This window comes from Lytechinus pictus, chromosome 15, assembly GCF_037042905.1.
Source record: "Lytechinus pictus isolate F3 Inbred chromosome 15, Lp3.0, whole genome shotgun sequence".
NCBI classification, from domain to species: Eukaryota; Metazoa; Echinodermata; class Echinoidea; order Temnopleuroida; family Toxopneustidae; genus Lytechinus; species Lytechinus pictus.
Genome location: NC_087259.1, coordinates 1,135,748 through 1,152,633, shown reverse-complemented (window position 1 = coordinate 1,152,633; position 16,886 = coordinate 1,135,748). Strand labels below are relative to the sequence as shown.

General features: G+C 37.9%; 1 protein-coding gene across 1 annotated transcript; it reads right to left on the bottom strand.

Annotated features, from left to right (window-relative positions):
• Positions 1-1,758: 1,758 nt before the first annotated feature.
• On the bottom strand, positions 1,759-4,003 carry LOC129278108 (FK506-binding protein-like). Its single transcript, XM_054914328.2, has one exon. The coding sequence runs from the start codon at positions 3,928-3,930 to the stop codon at positions 2,851-2,853; it is 1,080 nt and encodes a 359-aa protein (XP_054770303.2). The 5' UTR covers positions 3,931-4,003; the 3' UTR covers positions 1,759-2,850.
• Between the last annotated feature and the right edge of the window lie 12,883 nt (positions 4,004-16,886).

The window sequence follows — 16,886 nt, the reverse complement described above, 5'->3', positions numbered from 1 at the left end:
TTATGTGTATCTGTTTAAATATGTATGTCTGTCTATTTATCTTTTAATCTAATATCTACTCATTTGTTTAAATAATTGTTTATCTTTCTACGACAGACCACCTAATTCGTCCGCATGAAGAATTAAAATCTAGTTTTTTATAGTAGTTTTCAAAGTTAGAGCTAAATTTAAAACCAGAGTTCAGAATACGGACGTTAATGCCTACCATAGTCAATGGGTTGGAGCACCATCCTATGCCTACCATAGTCAATGGGTTGGAGCACCATCCTATGCCTACCATAGTCAATGGGTTGGAGCACCATCCTATGCCTACCATAGTCAATGGGTTGGAGCACCATCCTATGCCTACCATAGTCAATGGGTTGGAACACCATTCAATGCCTACCATAGTCAATGGGTTGGAACACCATCCAATGCCTACCATAGTCAATGGGTTGGAGCACCATCCTATGCCTACCATAGTCAATGGGTTGGAGCACCATCCTATGCCTACCATAGTCAATGGGTTGGAGCACCATCCAATGCCTACCATAGTCAATGGGTTGGAGCACCATCCTATGCCTACCATAGTCAATGGGTTGGAGCACCATCCTATGCCTACCATAGTCAATGGGTTGGAGCACCATCCAATGCCTACCATAGTCAATGGGTTGGAGCACCATCCTATGCCTACCATAGTCAATGGTTTGGAGCACCATCCTATGCCTACATGTACCATAGTCAATGGGTTGAAGCATCATCCCATGCCTACCATAGTCAATTGGTTGGAGCACCATCCTATGCCTACCATAGTCAATGGGTTGGAGCACCATCCTATGCCTACCATAGTCAATGGGTTGAAGCACCATCCAATGCCTACCATAGTCAATGGGTTGGAGCACCATCCTATGCCTACATGTACCATAGTCAATGGGTTAAAGCACCATCCAATGCCTACCATAGTCAATGGGTTGGAGCACCATCCTATGCCTACCATAGTCAATGGGTAGGATCACCATCCTATGCCTACCATAGGCAGCTAAACACACCCCTTCAATCAATCCAGTTCAGGAATCATATGTTCATTTCAAATTCCTAATGCTGCTATGAAACTTGCACCATTTTAGGACCCAAATAGTTTACGACTAGTTCACGCATCGAATCATGCCATGTCATTCCATGTCCTAAAGTGTGCAGGCCAGTGTGGAACAATGCTCGTAGTGTTGTGTCAAAATTTTAGAATTTCTAAAGTTTCACAAATTTTGGGGATTATTGGCGTGAACTATTCGTAGACTGTGCAATGTCGTTGGGCCAAGTCGTGCCATGGCATGAGTGGCACGCATTTCACGACTAGTACACAACTAATCGATGGAGTAGATTACAAATTGGTTACACATACTTCCCACAAATCTAGAATTGCTCGCCTAGAAGGCATACACATGTGCAGTTTGGCTATAAGGAAAGGCAATTCACCAAGTTTGATTTTATGCTCCAATGAATGATGAATTGAATAACGTGATTATGGTACGACCCAGTGATACACTTTGTATCCTGCATTGTCGCGAATTGGCACGATAGATTCGTGACGATGCAGGAACCAAAAATTGTGCAAGTATCATAGCAGAACTATGAAACCCCAGATAGCACTGCAAAAAACTTTGTCAGTCCTTCATTCAATTCTTTTCCTTCCTTTCTTCCTTCCATCCTCAAATCAATCAATCTCTTTCTATTACTACTCATGCACATTGAACAATATACAGTTTTTGCTCTCATTTAGAATTACTGAGCAAACTAGAAAATATTGAATGATTTAATTTTTACATCAGTTCACAAACTGCTCAAGTCATGAATAGAAAACAGAAAAATCACATCAGGAAGGTCCCCAAAGGACATACATATTTTATAGGATTACCCAAGAGCAAAACACTTTCAATGATGACATGTAAACTGGAATTCATCTTTTCAATCAAAGACATGTATCTTTAATCTACATTAATAACAAATATCTCATTTTTGGACATTTCATGCAATGTACAAGTATAACTTGCTCATGTTTGATTCATAGTATTGCTCACAAGTAGTCTGCAACCATCCTGTCTGTTTTGAGTCTATATGCAAAACACACTGCACACTCAAAAAAACCTTTAAATTTTATGCTTAATTCCATTCTTTTATGATCTGTTTTTCATTGTAATCTTTGGGATTATGTAATATTTTTCATTCAACAGTTTGCTAAAAAAACAACTGTGAACTAGTGGTAAGCAGGGAATAATCTAACATGGTGTGTGTCTGTGTGTATCTCACTCACAGCCACACACAGATAACACTGTGTAAAGATTATCCCCGCTTTATCAGGACATCCCCATAGATTTGTGTATGGCTGTGTGATTGTTCCAGTCATTGAAAATTTTGATTTCAACTTCCTGTAGAATCAATGTGATCAAGCCAATAACTGTGAAGTTTGTTTAATCCCATCTCATTTTCATTGGTCTTTCTTTTGCCATTTTGTGACTTTGGAACCTGAAACCAATTGATGTGGGGGGCTATAGCCTCTCTGTGATTGAACCAAATTATTGACACGTGATTAGTAAAGATTATTGAAGCAAGCCTGTGTAAAAAATTTTGTCATTTTGACGGAGTGCAATTTGTGTAGTGCCCTTGTATAGTTTGATCAGTTTCTTATGAAACCCAATTTACTTTATTTTTTAGCCTTGTTTTCATGGTTGTTACCAATGTCAAAGTTATAACATACTTAGCTTTTATGCAATGCGACACTGACCTGACTTTACTCAGACAACTCCAAGCCTCTGAACTAATATACTATCTTTGTAACTTGCATCAAAGTTTAAAGGCCATTAAAACTGTTTACTGTCATGAGGATCCTCCAAACATCTTATTCATACCTTTAGAAAGTTTATTATAAACCACTTTTTCTCTTTTCACCAGAAGTCTTTTCTGTTCTAAAAAGAATTTACTCTTTGGCTCTTCATCCAATGCAGTTTGTATATCTGTTCTAGCCTTCTCAAACTCATCTAAGGCAATGTATGCTTGACAGCGACGATAGAGTGCCTTTGTATTCAATGGGTCGATTTCTAGGGCACTAATGCAATGGGTAATTACATCATGATATCGCTTGTGTTTCAGTTGGCATGCAGCAAGATTGAGAGAACAGCTCTTTTTTAGTAAATTGTATTCCTGTTGAAGGGCATCATCTAAGTCTTTGACGTCTTGTGGATGACACACCATGATAAGGTAATGACCAGCACGGAGATAGAATCGCTCTGCAAGCTGGAGCTTACCCTCTTTGAAACACTTTGTCCCACAGTCTTTCAGCTGTGATACCCTGGAGAAGATATCTTCAACACTCATCTTGTGGATATCTTTGTTTCTTGTGAAATCATGCAAGGTAACGACAAATGAAGCCACTTCATTTGATTCCAGCCAATCCTTATTCCTGGATTCTACAGGATGTGGTCCATGAGTTTGTCCAACCATTTCAACGCTGCGACTTTCAAAGACTTGAAGCTCACATTGTTCCCTGCAATGCATAGTTTCAAGGCAGGCATCTATCGCTTCAGAATATATCCCGCAGCCATCTCCATGCAAAATATCAGCCTCCTCACCAGTAGGGTAACCTACATCCTTGTTCTCCACCTTGTAAAGATCCATTATAGAGATGGTCACCCGACAAGATGAACCATCATTCGGGCTTGTAAACCCGAAACCCTTTTTAATAATGCGCTTTGTAAAAGAGCCATCAGGAGCAGTCCATACCTCTGTTTCATCTCTCATTTCTACATCAATTGGTTCAATCTCTTGAATTGGTAAAGTTTCTTTAAAGTGACAGTCTCCTGGTGAATCAGTCTCTACATTTCCAGTGTTTACTGCTTGAGGAATGGTTAGCATCTGAGGGTCTTCTGAAAATGGATCTTCTGAAACTGGATCTTCCATTGTCCCAATTAATGTTTGATCAGTACTGCCACATCAGTCTATGGATCACTTTGGTGTATTTCTTGAATGGTTGAACTGTAAATAAGAAATCAAATATCAATACAATAGGGAGGTAATAAGTGAGTAATTAAGGGGAAGACTATCCCACCAAGGTGAATTTAAAAGAAATTCAAACAAGAACGGTGCTATCAAGATTTCATCAGAATCAGGTGTAGTGTAAAATAAGAAAGTCATAACATCCAAGAGTTTCACTTATTTTCCTCAATACATTTTCAGTTAGACAGAAATAACCATCTTTTCTGGCGATTTACTATCATCCCCAGACACGGATGGTATATCGTTAGTGCGATGGATACACATCTTGCCCAATTGAAGCCTATGTTTGTCCAGATTTTACTAGATGTAGAATAATTAAAAGCATATCAATTGATGGCCCATGTTTTTTTATGGAAATCCATGTTTGTTTACATACAGGCCTACTTACAATAGTGTGTAGGCTCCGTAATGACAAGACAATGTTTATATCTATATACAAACATCATCACTGAGTCATCTTGGCTATAAAGCACAGCTAACATAGTTCAGTGGAACAACCAACTGTATACAGAGGGGCATTTTCACGGTAACTGACATTACACGGCACAATGTTTTCACACCTTTCATTGTGTGTATCTTTAAAACAACAAATGATGGGAGTTTGTTTTTGATAGAGTTAATAAAGTGAACATTGATGTATACTCTGATACTAAGTTTTCCTATGTAACCACATTTTTTTACGCATCAGCAAGCAAAAAGGACATGCAATTTCAGGGTGTTCATTAAAATCAAAATATCTCATGTCCCTGAGTAGATAGAGTAATAATGTGAATATGTAAATATACCTCCGTTACTAGGTTAATATGTGTCAAAATATTAAACAATTCGTTTTTGTCTTTTGGGGGCTATGATAATTTTTCCACAACCATGCTGGTAACTGACATTATGGTAACTGACATTACACTTAATTTGCCATAGAGATAACACATGGAAGTCAAATGTGTGGAATCATTGCATTGTATCTTCTGTGCAGGGCTTCACATGAAAGTGAGCTTGATGTGGAAGTATACCCGAGTTTCTAGGAACATTTCAATGAAAAAACTTTTTCTTTTACTTAATTCCTTTCTTCGATTTGAACATTTTTATCATTACTTGTCGGTAACTGACAATACACATTAACATTTACCAGTGCTATATGATTTTCAAAGGCATAATTTTCTTGGTACTTATATGTAAGGCTTTTTAAAATCATAAAAGTTTCATAATACTTCACATTTTTAATTATCAAAAGATAAGAAATGTATGTTTTACTTACTCGGGGGGGGGGGGGGGGGTGGGGTCATAGCAGCTACATGTTTTCCTATAGTAATTTAATATTGCATTGACTGTACACATGGATTTTTCTGACTATACACCCATGATAATATATTCATCAGTTTTATATTGACTTTTTAAACCTTTTCCTTCTCCAACCTCCCCCTCCCCTCAAAAAAGGCAAAATGAATAAGGGTCTCCTCCCCTAGGCTACATGTACCCCTCCCCCGAATCTCATGCAGCCATGTAGTTTTATTGATTTCTATTCTGGTCAGTGCAAGCAATGCTTGTTCATATCTGTCGGATTTCAATTCTCTTCATAATTTGTTTAATCATTTTCTTTGCTAATTTCTTTTTTAAGCTGTCAACAAAAAATAAACTCCAGCTTCTAAACTGAAACTGAACTATTTGTAAATCAGAAAAAAAAAAGTTTTAGTAGATCCATGCAACATTGATCAGAACTGTCAAATTTCACTTTTCATCTATACTTGTAAACCAAAAACAAAATTGTATCACACATCCACACTACTAACAGGTATAAAAACCAGGAATTTACTTTTAGCGAGGCAATGCTCAAAAGAATCCTAGAAACTAAACAAGGGACCCTGGAAATCCCCTTCATCACAATGTTAAGCTTAAAAAATGTTGCAGATTTAGGCAATAAGTTGGGAAAAGTACCCCCTACCCCCCCCCCCCCCCGAAAACCAAACAAAAAATTGTCTGATACAAACAATTAGGTACTTGGTAACTGCATGTACAAAACAATTTCATAGTATTTTTTTTTTGCATGATGGGAATGCAACTTCCTTCATAATTTCATATAGTATTCCTTGTGAACTATACCTTTTAAAAGTCAATAGCAAGCTCCTTCTGGTGTGACTTTTAAAGTGAAAGACTTAAATAACAAGTATACAATATTTCTTCACCATAAAATTGACCACATATTTGCATTTCAATATTGGTAACCAACGTTTTATCATGGTAACTGACATTACATCTTGGTAACTGACATTACATTTTCCACTTGGTAACTGACATTACGTATATTTAATGGTACCCTATGGCTTCATTGTTAATTGGTAATCTTTAATTATGGTGTAGAAGGGAGGGGTGTTACCTAGAGAGGAAATCTACCAAGTTTCATATAATATATCCTCTTTTCCAGGAAATGAGAAAAAAAAGTTAATGTTTTCGGTAACCTACATTACATACCATATCACATACTTCATCAATGTTTTTTATCAGATGAATGAATTACTGGTGTTTCTTTCTGTGGGATTTTAAAAAGTGTTATAATAGCAAGCTAAATCACAGGCGAAAACATCATGATCAAACCTGTTCTTTAAAAATCTGTCAAAACAAAATATGTATCAATATACTATTTTCAACACTAATTTGTATCCATACTTTGGCAGCCATTTTGAAATAAAAAATGGCTGTCAGAGTTGGAAAAAAAGTTTTGTCTCAAAAACTTCAGGTCTTGTTTTATTAAAAAACATAAGGCATTTGACATGAATATCAACTTGACTTTTTTGCCTCTGTGTCCATCTGTGGTGAAAATGCCCAGAGACTGAAGCTTTTGTGAGTTTTGGTAGGATCAGCAATGAGCAATACATGGCGCTATTGTGGATTTGCACGAAATATGTATGTGCATGTTGACATGTTGGAATTTCTCTAACTTTAAAGTGTTTTTTCATTATACTTTAGGTGTTAAAGTAGACACCCAAAGACTCAAAAGCACTTCATGATTATTTTCTTTCATCATTGTAAAGGGGAAGTATTACTAATCTTCCCTTTTCCAAATAGTACACGAGGCTTGCAAAAATCAGCCCTCAAAAATATATTTTCAGTCCATATTTTCGCATTCATCGGTCCTCGGTCAAGCTACTATATGAGTGACGTCACACCCCTAACACAGCTGACAGCAGCTACTACTTGTGTCATTCACTTTGCACATATTTCCCGTCTTATCTCAAGTGGTGTCCGTATAATTGGGTGACCAATCTTTGGACAATACATTCATCAGGCTTAAATTCATTCACAAAATATACAAAACCAGTTCAAATAATACTTTTACCAAATTGAAGGCAAGACCATAAACTAAATAAATTTGACAAGTAAATAAAGGTGATCACTGATTGGATATCGCCGGTATCATAATCTCAAAAAAAAATTCTGATCAACGAGTACCTGTGATGGAAAACCATTCTGAAAAGTATGATCTAACTTGACGGACAAAAGTTTTGTGGAGACTCAAACAAAATTTCAAGCTCAGGAGACTAAAATGATATAGAATTGGTCAGAAAATCTCATTCAAGAGTTTGTGCTAAAGATTGGTGATTGACTAGTCATGCATGGCATGACTACCTCTCCATGATTGACTTGATTGAGTCACAACACAGGACACATTGATACCCTCAATTGTGCAATGCACTTGAGTTGAATTACAATTACAATGAGCTCTAATCGTGGGCTGGAGAATGGAGGGAGAGAAAGAGAGAAGAGACCCCTGTTTGAACTCTGGGGTGTGTACCGTAAATGACACCATGTGCTTTCTGTTTTACAGTGCTATGGCAACTGGCAGCATACACATCACAGGCACTTTTAGTTTTTCAACAAACACTACACAGCTCTTGTGCAAAATAGCCAGTACTGTCAAGTCCAAACTCTGGATTTAATGTACAGTTTATGATTCAATAAAAACGGGTAAAATAACACAACTACTGTTCATAATTCACTATTCACTATATTGTGTGAAGAAGTCCAAAACAGGAATCGAATATCCAAATACATGGAAAAAAACAAATTCTAAAGGAAAAAGGTCAGCAAGGGGAATGCTAGACCAAACAAGTGGAATGCCTCTGGTAGTCCAGGATAGGCCCCATAGAGACTTGACCAAACCTTGTTTTTTTATATATACAATATTTTTTCATGGTTTTTTGTCAATTTGAGTGTGGTGATTACGAATCTGGATGATGCCACTCGTGTAACCTTGAGCATTTTCTGCAAATTGGCAAAATCCAATATGGCCACCAAAATATGCAAATTACCCATGAAAATCCTAAAATTGTCCACAAATTGGCTATGATATGCATTAAATCGTGTGGCAGGAGTGAAATACACTCTGAAAAAAATGATTTTTGACAAAATGTTTATTTTCCTGATATTCAAAATGGCCGCCATATACTCTAATAATACAATATGAATAGGGCAAACTAGTTTTCACAAAAATGAGCACTAAACTGCAAAAAATTGCGATGTATGAAAGAAGTAGTATATGCAAATCATCATTACTAACGAGATATATCATGTATTATGTCATGTATGAGAACATTGCTGTATTTTTATACCTAAAATAGCCGCCACTGGCCCAAATACATTATTTATCACCTAAATTACATAAGATATGATATATTCTGTTATAAATCATGTTTTCAGACAATATTTCACTCACACATCACCATTTGGCCAAGCAAAGCCATATTCTGTTGAAATAATTTGTTCCCATTCACATTGTGCATAATACCGTATGGGCCTGTAGCGGCCATTTTGACTGTTCAATAACAATATTTATCACTTAACTGGGAGAATAAATGATATATCTTAATAGAAATTGTGCTTTCAGACAATATTTTACTCATAGATCACTATTACGTGCATTTATGGTGCTCACTCCTGTGAATATTGGTTTCCCACTTTGCAATGTACATAATACTCTTAATGTTTATGGGGGTATCTGTTGAATTACCATCATAACTTTGAAAGTTTATGGATCTGATTCATGAAACTTGGACATAAGAGTAATCTTAATGTTTATGGCGGCCATTTTGAAAGTCAAAAGTACAGTATTTAACACAAACTTGAAACCTGAATGATATATTTCGTTAGAAAATATGTTTTTAGACAGTATCCCATCAATTTATCACATATTTTTATAAATTTTAGTGCTCACTCTTGTGATTCCTTAATTTGCTCCTCTTTCTCATTGTGCACTTTTAGGGCCTTTGGCAGCCAATTTGAATATCATAATACGTCATTCATCACATACCTGGCACATTAATAATATATTTCGTTAACAAATTATGTTTTTAGTCAGTATTACACTCGTCTAATCTTAATAATATGCATTTTAGTGATCACTCTTGTGATTTTTTGGGCCCCCATTGCCAGTGTACGCAATACTGTTTGGGCCAGTGGCGGCTATTTTAGATATCAAAATGCAGAAATGTTCCCATATATGACATAATAAATGATATATCTCGTTAGTAATGATGATTTGCATTTATTACTTCGTTCATACATCGCGATTTTTTGCAGCTTAGTGCTCACTTGTGTGAAAATTAGTTTTCCCTATTCATATTGTACATAATAGAGTATACAATGGCCTATGGCGGCCACTTTGAATATCAGGAAAATAAACATTTTGTCAAAAATTATTTTTTTCAGAGAGTATTTCACTCCTGCCACATAATTCCATGCATTTCATAGCCAATTTGCGGACAATTTTAGGATTTTCATGGGTAATTTGAATATTTTGGCGGCCATATTGGATTTTGCCAATTTGCGGAAAATGCTCAAGGTTACACGAGTGGCATCATTCAGATTCGTAATCAGCACCCTCGAATTGACAAGAAACCATAAAAAAATATTGTATATATAAAAAAACAAGGTGATGCCTCTTCTATCCTGGACTACTGGTGGTCTCACCTGCATCACGCAATTCAATATAGCAACAGTGCTGACTTTGAAACCTACTATAACTCGCACAAGATGTTCAGTGATACTTGGTTACTCTTATGTCCACGTTTTATGAACTAGACCAATACACTTACAGAGATATGATGGTAATTCAACAAATACCCCCAATTTGGCCAAAGTTCATTGACCTTATATGACCTTTGACCTTGATCATGTGACCTGAAACTCGCACAGGATGTGCAGTAATACTTGATTACTCTTATGTCCAAGTTTCATGAATCAGATCCATAAACTTTCAAAGTTATGATGGTAATTCAACAGATACCCCCATTCGGCCAAAGTTCATTGACCTTTGACCTTGGTCATGTGACCTGAAATGCGCACAGGATGTTCAGTGATACTTGATTACTCTTATGACCAAGTTTAATGAACTAGACCAATATACTTTCAAAGTTATGATGGTAATTCAACAAATACCCCCAATTTGGCCAAAGTTCATTGACCCTAAATGACCTTTGACCTTAATCATGTGACCTGAAACTTGCACAGGATGTTCAGTGTCACTTGATTACTATTATGTCCAAGTTTCATGAATCAGATCAATAAAATTTCGAAGTTATGATGGTAATTCAACAGATACCCCCAATTCGGCCAAAGTTCATTGACCCTAAATGACCTTTGACCTTTGTCATGTGACGTGAAACTCATGCAGGATGTTTAGTGATACTTGATTAACCTTATGTCCAAGTTTCATGAACTAGGTCCATACATTTTCTAAGTTATGATGACATTTCAAAAACTTAACCTGAGGTTAAGATTTTGATGTTGATTCCCCCAACATGGTCTAAGTTCATTGACCCTAAATGACCTTTGACCTTGGTCATGTGACATGAATCTCAGGCAGGATGTTCAGTAATACTTGATTAACCTTATGGCCAAGTTTCATGAACTAGGTCCATATACTTTCTAAGTTATGCTGTCATTTAAAAAACTTAACCTTAGGTTAAGATTTGATGTTGACGCCGCCGCCGGAAAAGCGGCGCCTATAGTCTCACACTGCTATGCAGGTGAGACAAAAAATGAGTCTTTTTCGGTCAGGGATATGCTCCACTGAGACTCCTAGTGCTAGTGCTTTGCATAACGCTTAGATAGAAAAAAGGGTGAGCTACTGCACCCTCCTTGATAACTGCTTAATTCCCCCGTTTGGTGGGGGAATCAGAGCTCAATAATGTAAAGTTGTTAATGAAGAATATAATCAGCTTACCAGCTTCATGAAATATGTGATTTAATAATATCCAAAATTCTTATTCCAAAGAGCCTGTGTCGGGGTTAGCAGTCACGATTATTTTGCAGCTTGAGCATACATACATGTATATGCGCCAGCAAATCATGTTTATGTAACCATTTTCAGTTCATCATAAACTGAAAAAGTTAAACAAACATGATTGGCTGGTCCATTCGTATGCTCAAGCCCGAATAAAATACATTAAAGGACAAGTCCACCCCAACCAAAAGTTGAATTGAATAACAAGGCAAAAGCGATTTTGTGTCTCGCCCACTTATGAAAATAACCAGAAATATTGTGATTTGCAAGGGCACGCAACAGAATTGTATCGAAACTTCATTGTGGAATGACTGGGATGGAATAATACTTGTCATAAGTCTTACACGTAAACTTTAATGTTGACCTGAAATGACCTTTGACCTTACCATGTGACCTCCAACTGCAGCATAACATGCAGGTAGCCTAAGTACATCTACCATCCAAGTTTGGTAAAAAAGTGACTTACGGTTGCAGAGTTAGGTGTCATTAGAGTCTTGCATGTAAACTTTAACGTTAACCTGAAAATGACCTTTGACCTTACCATGTGACCTCCGACTGCAGCATAACATGCAGGTCCCCAAAGTCCATCTACCATCCAAGTTTGGTTGAAAAATGACTTACGTTTGCGGAGTTAGGTGTCATAAGTCTTGCATGTAAACTTTAACGTTGACCAGAAAATGACCTTTGACCTTACCATGTGACCTCCGACTGCAGCATAACATGCAGGTCCCCCAAGTCCATCTACCATCTAAGTTTAGTTGAAAAGTGACTTACGGTTGTGGAGTTATGTGTCATAAAGTTTGTGACGGACGGACGACAGACGACGGACGATGGACGACATTTGGATCCCTAAGTCTCGCCTTCACCTCTGGTGGGCGAGACAAAAAGAGAAAAATGCAACAATCCTGCATCGTACAGATCAGAAATATACCTAAGACTTTGCAACATCTTTTTTTTTTTTTTTTTAAAGCGAATTTATATTGCAAAATGATGAAAATGGTCAACACATTTTCGAAGTCTCAATATTCTGAAAAAAAAATACATGGTAAATATAAATAAGTGATTTTGTATATTTCCAAATTTTCCCAACTGAAAATGAACTTACTGAAAACACACATTCGTGATGAACGTAGGTGTCATTTCAAGTGACTAAACATATCTCATAATTCCCCAACGTTACAGACGCGAGCGTCGCGTAACATTGGGGAAGTACAATAAGAAACAAGATGGCGGCGTAAACATCGGGCAAGTCTCTTCCGTCTTTTCACAATATTTTTTCATTTTTTTGATGAATTCTTGTTTTGAAAATAACAACGAGAGCGTAGAAATGTCGGAAATGAAGATTTATCCCATTTACATGATTTAGAGCTAGATCTTTTAGAAGGAAAGTAGAAATCTCGGGGGCAAAAGTTTCAGGGTTTTTTGCAGTACACGCAGATGAATGGGGAGGACTGCCTGGCTTCGTATGAGAGTAACCTTACGTTAGTAAATGATTTTTACTCTCTAGAAGCCGCCTGGCTACTTCTACCCTAGATCAAAAGCTTCGGTCTCTGTTATGTTGGTAGTTCAGCTGAACTCCGTTGGCTTCACTCACCAAATACAGAGACCGAAGTTCTAGCGCGATCTGTACAGGGGACTCAATGGCAATATGTTTATGTACTTAAGATCGGATAAAACGGGGAAGTGAATTTGCGCGACAGCCGAGGTAAGTCACTGTTTTTGTTCCTTTTAACTTGATTTTTCTCCGTTTTTTGGCAATTAATGACAAGAGGGAATATCAATTTGCATTTTGGTCGCTTTAATTTTCAAAATTTTTATTCATTAAAGACAAAAATTGAAGAGCCCCGACGGGGGGATTTTGCATTGCAAGTCCCCTAATGGTGGCTGCACGCTAGCGAGCCGTCTGTGTACGAGGAGAAATTAAAAAAAAAAAAAAAGTTAAAAAACTCCTCGAAACAGACGGCTGCCAGCTGTCTACTTCTACCCCAGTCTCGATCAGCCATTTTGTTACAATTCATAACAAAAATGGCCGATCGAGACGGGGGTAGAAGGAGAGAACTTTTCGTTTTTTGAGGTTCCAGTCTGTGCCCACTCCTAGTACCAATGAGGTCCAACATTACATGTATGGACCTCATAGGCGACATCAGTAGTATTTTGTGTCAGAAATCTTTGTGAAGATGATTATTTTTGTATTTTATCAAAACTACAAGCTATCGTACTGTCTAATCATTACATTTCGATCTCACTAATTGAATACATTGTTAGCAATAAAAAAAATTGAAAGAAATGAAGGGGAACTTACATTTTCACGGCTTTTTCCTGATTTTCTGGGCAACTGCTCCTCTCTTCTGACTCGCGATCGAAGCTGATATGAAGATCACGTGATTCGCGTTCTCGTCAGCTGATCGGTTGGTTATTCTTTTCGTCAGACGTTAATAATATATATTTTATAATGCTAGCATTCATCGCTAATTTAGGTGAAAGAGATTGAAGTTAAACAGCGCCAGGTCGGAATCATAATTATTTTGGAAGAGTGTATTTATACACTCGATCTCATACCTGACGTAGACGGCGCTATTCAACAAATGCACAATCTTCAATATAAAAATAAAACAGAAAGAACGCCTTGAACACAGGCCAAAATGCCTAACGATTTCTCCGCGGCATTAACAACTATCGTAAAGGGCGCTCCATTTATCAATAAAGATGGACGCTAAGCTGTCTATGGCGACAAAATTTGCCGCAAATATTTACGAAGAATTGTGAGAAATGGTCTGAAAATGCAACAAAAGAACCGGTGAGTACCGATTAAACATTATTAAATTTATAAATAGATTATACATACCTTGTAGATTTAGTTTTTAAGGTGATATTAGTGCTTAGTTCTAAGCTAGGGAGGCCCAAACGCGCGTGAGTGGAGTCCCAGTTTATTAGCACGGGTAAGTATTGGGGTGTCGCCTAGAGTGTCTGTGCCCAGTCCCAGATGTCAGGAAACTGCCACTCGTTAGACCTTCATCCATATAATCGTGGTAAGTGCATAATTTCTGTTTTCACAATTCATTTGGAGAAATATTTAGACCATAATTCACCCTAGTCCCGTGAGTATGGTAAAATACACGGTAAGCCCCTGGGCGCGCAGCGGGCGGGAGCTCCCTGGGTTATGGCTGAACCAATTCAACAAACAGAAAAGTGAGCATGTGGGACAACACGATTTCTTTTTACGAATGGCTATTCATCAAGAGTTTATTTTGGTAGCTATTTTTCAAAATCCAAACATATAACAACATGAATTTATCAACTTAAATAAGTCGTCAAGTTAGAATCAAATACATACAAACGAAATCACGATTTACATACCGAGGTCGCGTCTCGTCGTCGGCCGCCTGACTGAGATATCTGCACTTATCGGCTCCAGCTTCGAGGGGGGGTGGAAGAAAGGGAAAGGAAAGAAAAAAAGGGGAAAGGAAAAGGGAAAAGAAAACTAAGAAAAACATAAAAAAGGGAAAACGGAAAGATAACGGGAAAAGGAAGGAATAAAGAACAAGTGAGAAAGAACAATTCGCCCCGATATACAAATACATTAGCATGATTCTTTCAAGCTCGATCGTCAGGGGGGGCAGGGATACGTCCTTTGCATGGGTTGTGGCTCGTCATTCAGGGGGGGCGACTGCCCCCTCTGCCCCCCCCCCCCCGTAGGTACGCTAGTGATGATTACTAAGACAGGGAAATACATTAAAGATGACAAAAAGGCAAAAAGCGGGAAATAAAGGCAGAATTAATGGAATTAGCCAAAATCTAAATTGGAAAATAAAGAATAGGGACAAGATAACGTACACTACCGGGCTGCCGAGGATTGAGATAACGAGCGGGAAGAAAAATGAATGGTATACCGGTATAGCATAATGTCGTATGAAAGTCTATCATAAACTTGCTAAATCTCCAAAGGCTCTGTCCAAGAGTCAAGACCCCTTGCAGTTGGGGCTCTTCATCTGTAACCTTTAATGGGTTCTATAAGGGGCCCCTATAATGGACCATGGGCGGAAATCCCAGGGGGGACAGGGGGGACGTGTCCCCCGTACTCAAAATAGTAGGGGGGACACAATATCAAATGTCCCCCCTACTATTTTTGTCTTTTATGATGGTAAGAAATACATCATTCTAAATCGAAATAAAAGAGTTTAGACGAGATGACCGTACTTTTGGGCCCAACCTTTTTTTTTTGCTTGTCAAATTTTCCCGCCCTTGTCCCCATAGGCGGATCCAGGGGGCCGAGGGCCCCCCACCCCCCCCCCCCCCCTATTGGCGGAGCAAAAAAAGAAAAAAGGAAAAAAGGAGGGAAAAGAGAGGAGAAAAGGACGACGAGTGCATAAAATAAGATGAGGGGAAGACTTGGAAAATAGAAAGAATCTTTCGTGCCACTATATAAAATTTTCGCTCGCGCTTCGCGCTCGCATTGCCTGTTAAGTGATTTACATATCTTGTTCAATATGGAGCTCAAATATCAAGTTTGGAAGTGAATATACAAAACATATTTCACCTCGGAAATCGAACTTTCATTATTTTCGCGCTCGCATTTTTAATTGTTGAAATATGTAACGCCTTCATGGCTAAGTGCAAGCAGTCCTTAACAGGTACCAGTTCAAAACGTATATACATATTTTCTGCTCGCGCTTTGCGCTCGCATTATTAATACTCATCCTTTTCATGATTTACAAAACATGACTAGAGTGCATGTCTCGTTTAGTAAATATTATAGGACTAACTCTCGAAATTTTCCGCTCGCGCTTTGCGCTCGCATCAATTGTCTACTTATATACCTATTCTGCTTGAGTTACAAAAAGTACTTAGAATTTCCATTCTTTAGGTGACAATGTTTTAAAAAAATCAGCTCGCGCTTCGCGCTGGCATTATTTGATTGTTAAATGCTAACTGCACGCAGTCTTTAACAGGTATCTTTTCCATCAGTTCATTTCTGCTCGCGCTTTGCGTTTGTAGTAATTATTAAGTTGCATACACATTTTTTTCAGGATAACAAACATTGCCCCGAATATTCAAATTTTAGGAAAAAATACATAAAATTTCCAAAAAATTAGCTCGCGCTTCGCACTCGCATCATATAAATAAGGATTATGATATTATATATGAATTTATAAGAATAAAGCTAAGAAGTGACTAATGAGGACTACCCCTTCAGAGAAACAATCACAAATCATCTTCGAGCTGCCGATCGGGGAAAATATGGCTGAAATGAATTTCCGCCCCCCTATTGGCGAAGGCTGGATTCGCCCCTGTGTCCCCCCTACCTTTTGGGAGAGATTTCCGCCCCTGTAATGGACCCTTCCTGCATTAAGCTTTATACGTTGAAGCACTGGCGTACCGGGGGGGGGGGGGGGTGGTGGTTCCACAGCCAAGAGGAAATAAAAGAAAATAAAGGAGGCAGCGAAATGATCGAGATGAATGAAAAAATATTATGACATCGATATTTGCTTTAATGATGTAAAAATCTATCACATAATTAGAATTTCATTTTAACAGGCCATTTTTTTTTTGGCTCGCTTCGCTCGCTGGCGACTTTTTACAAATT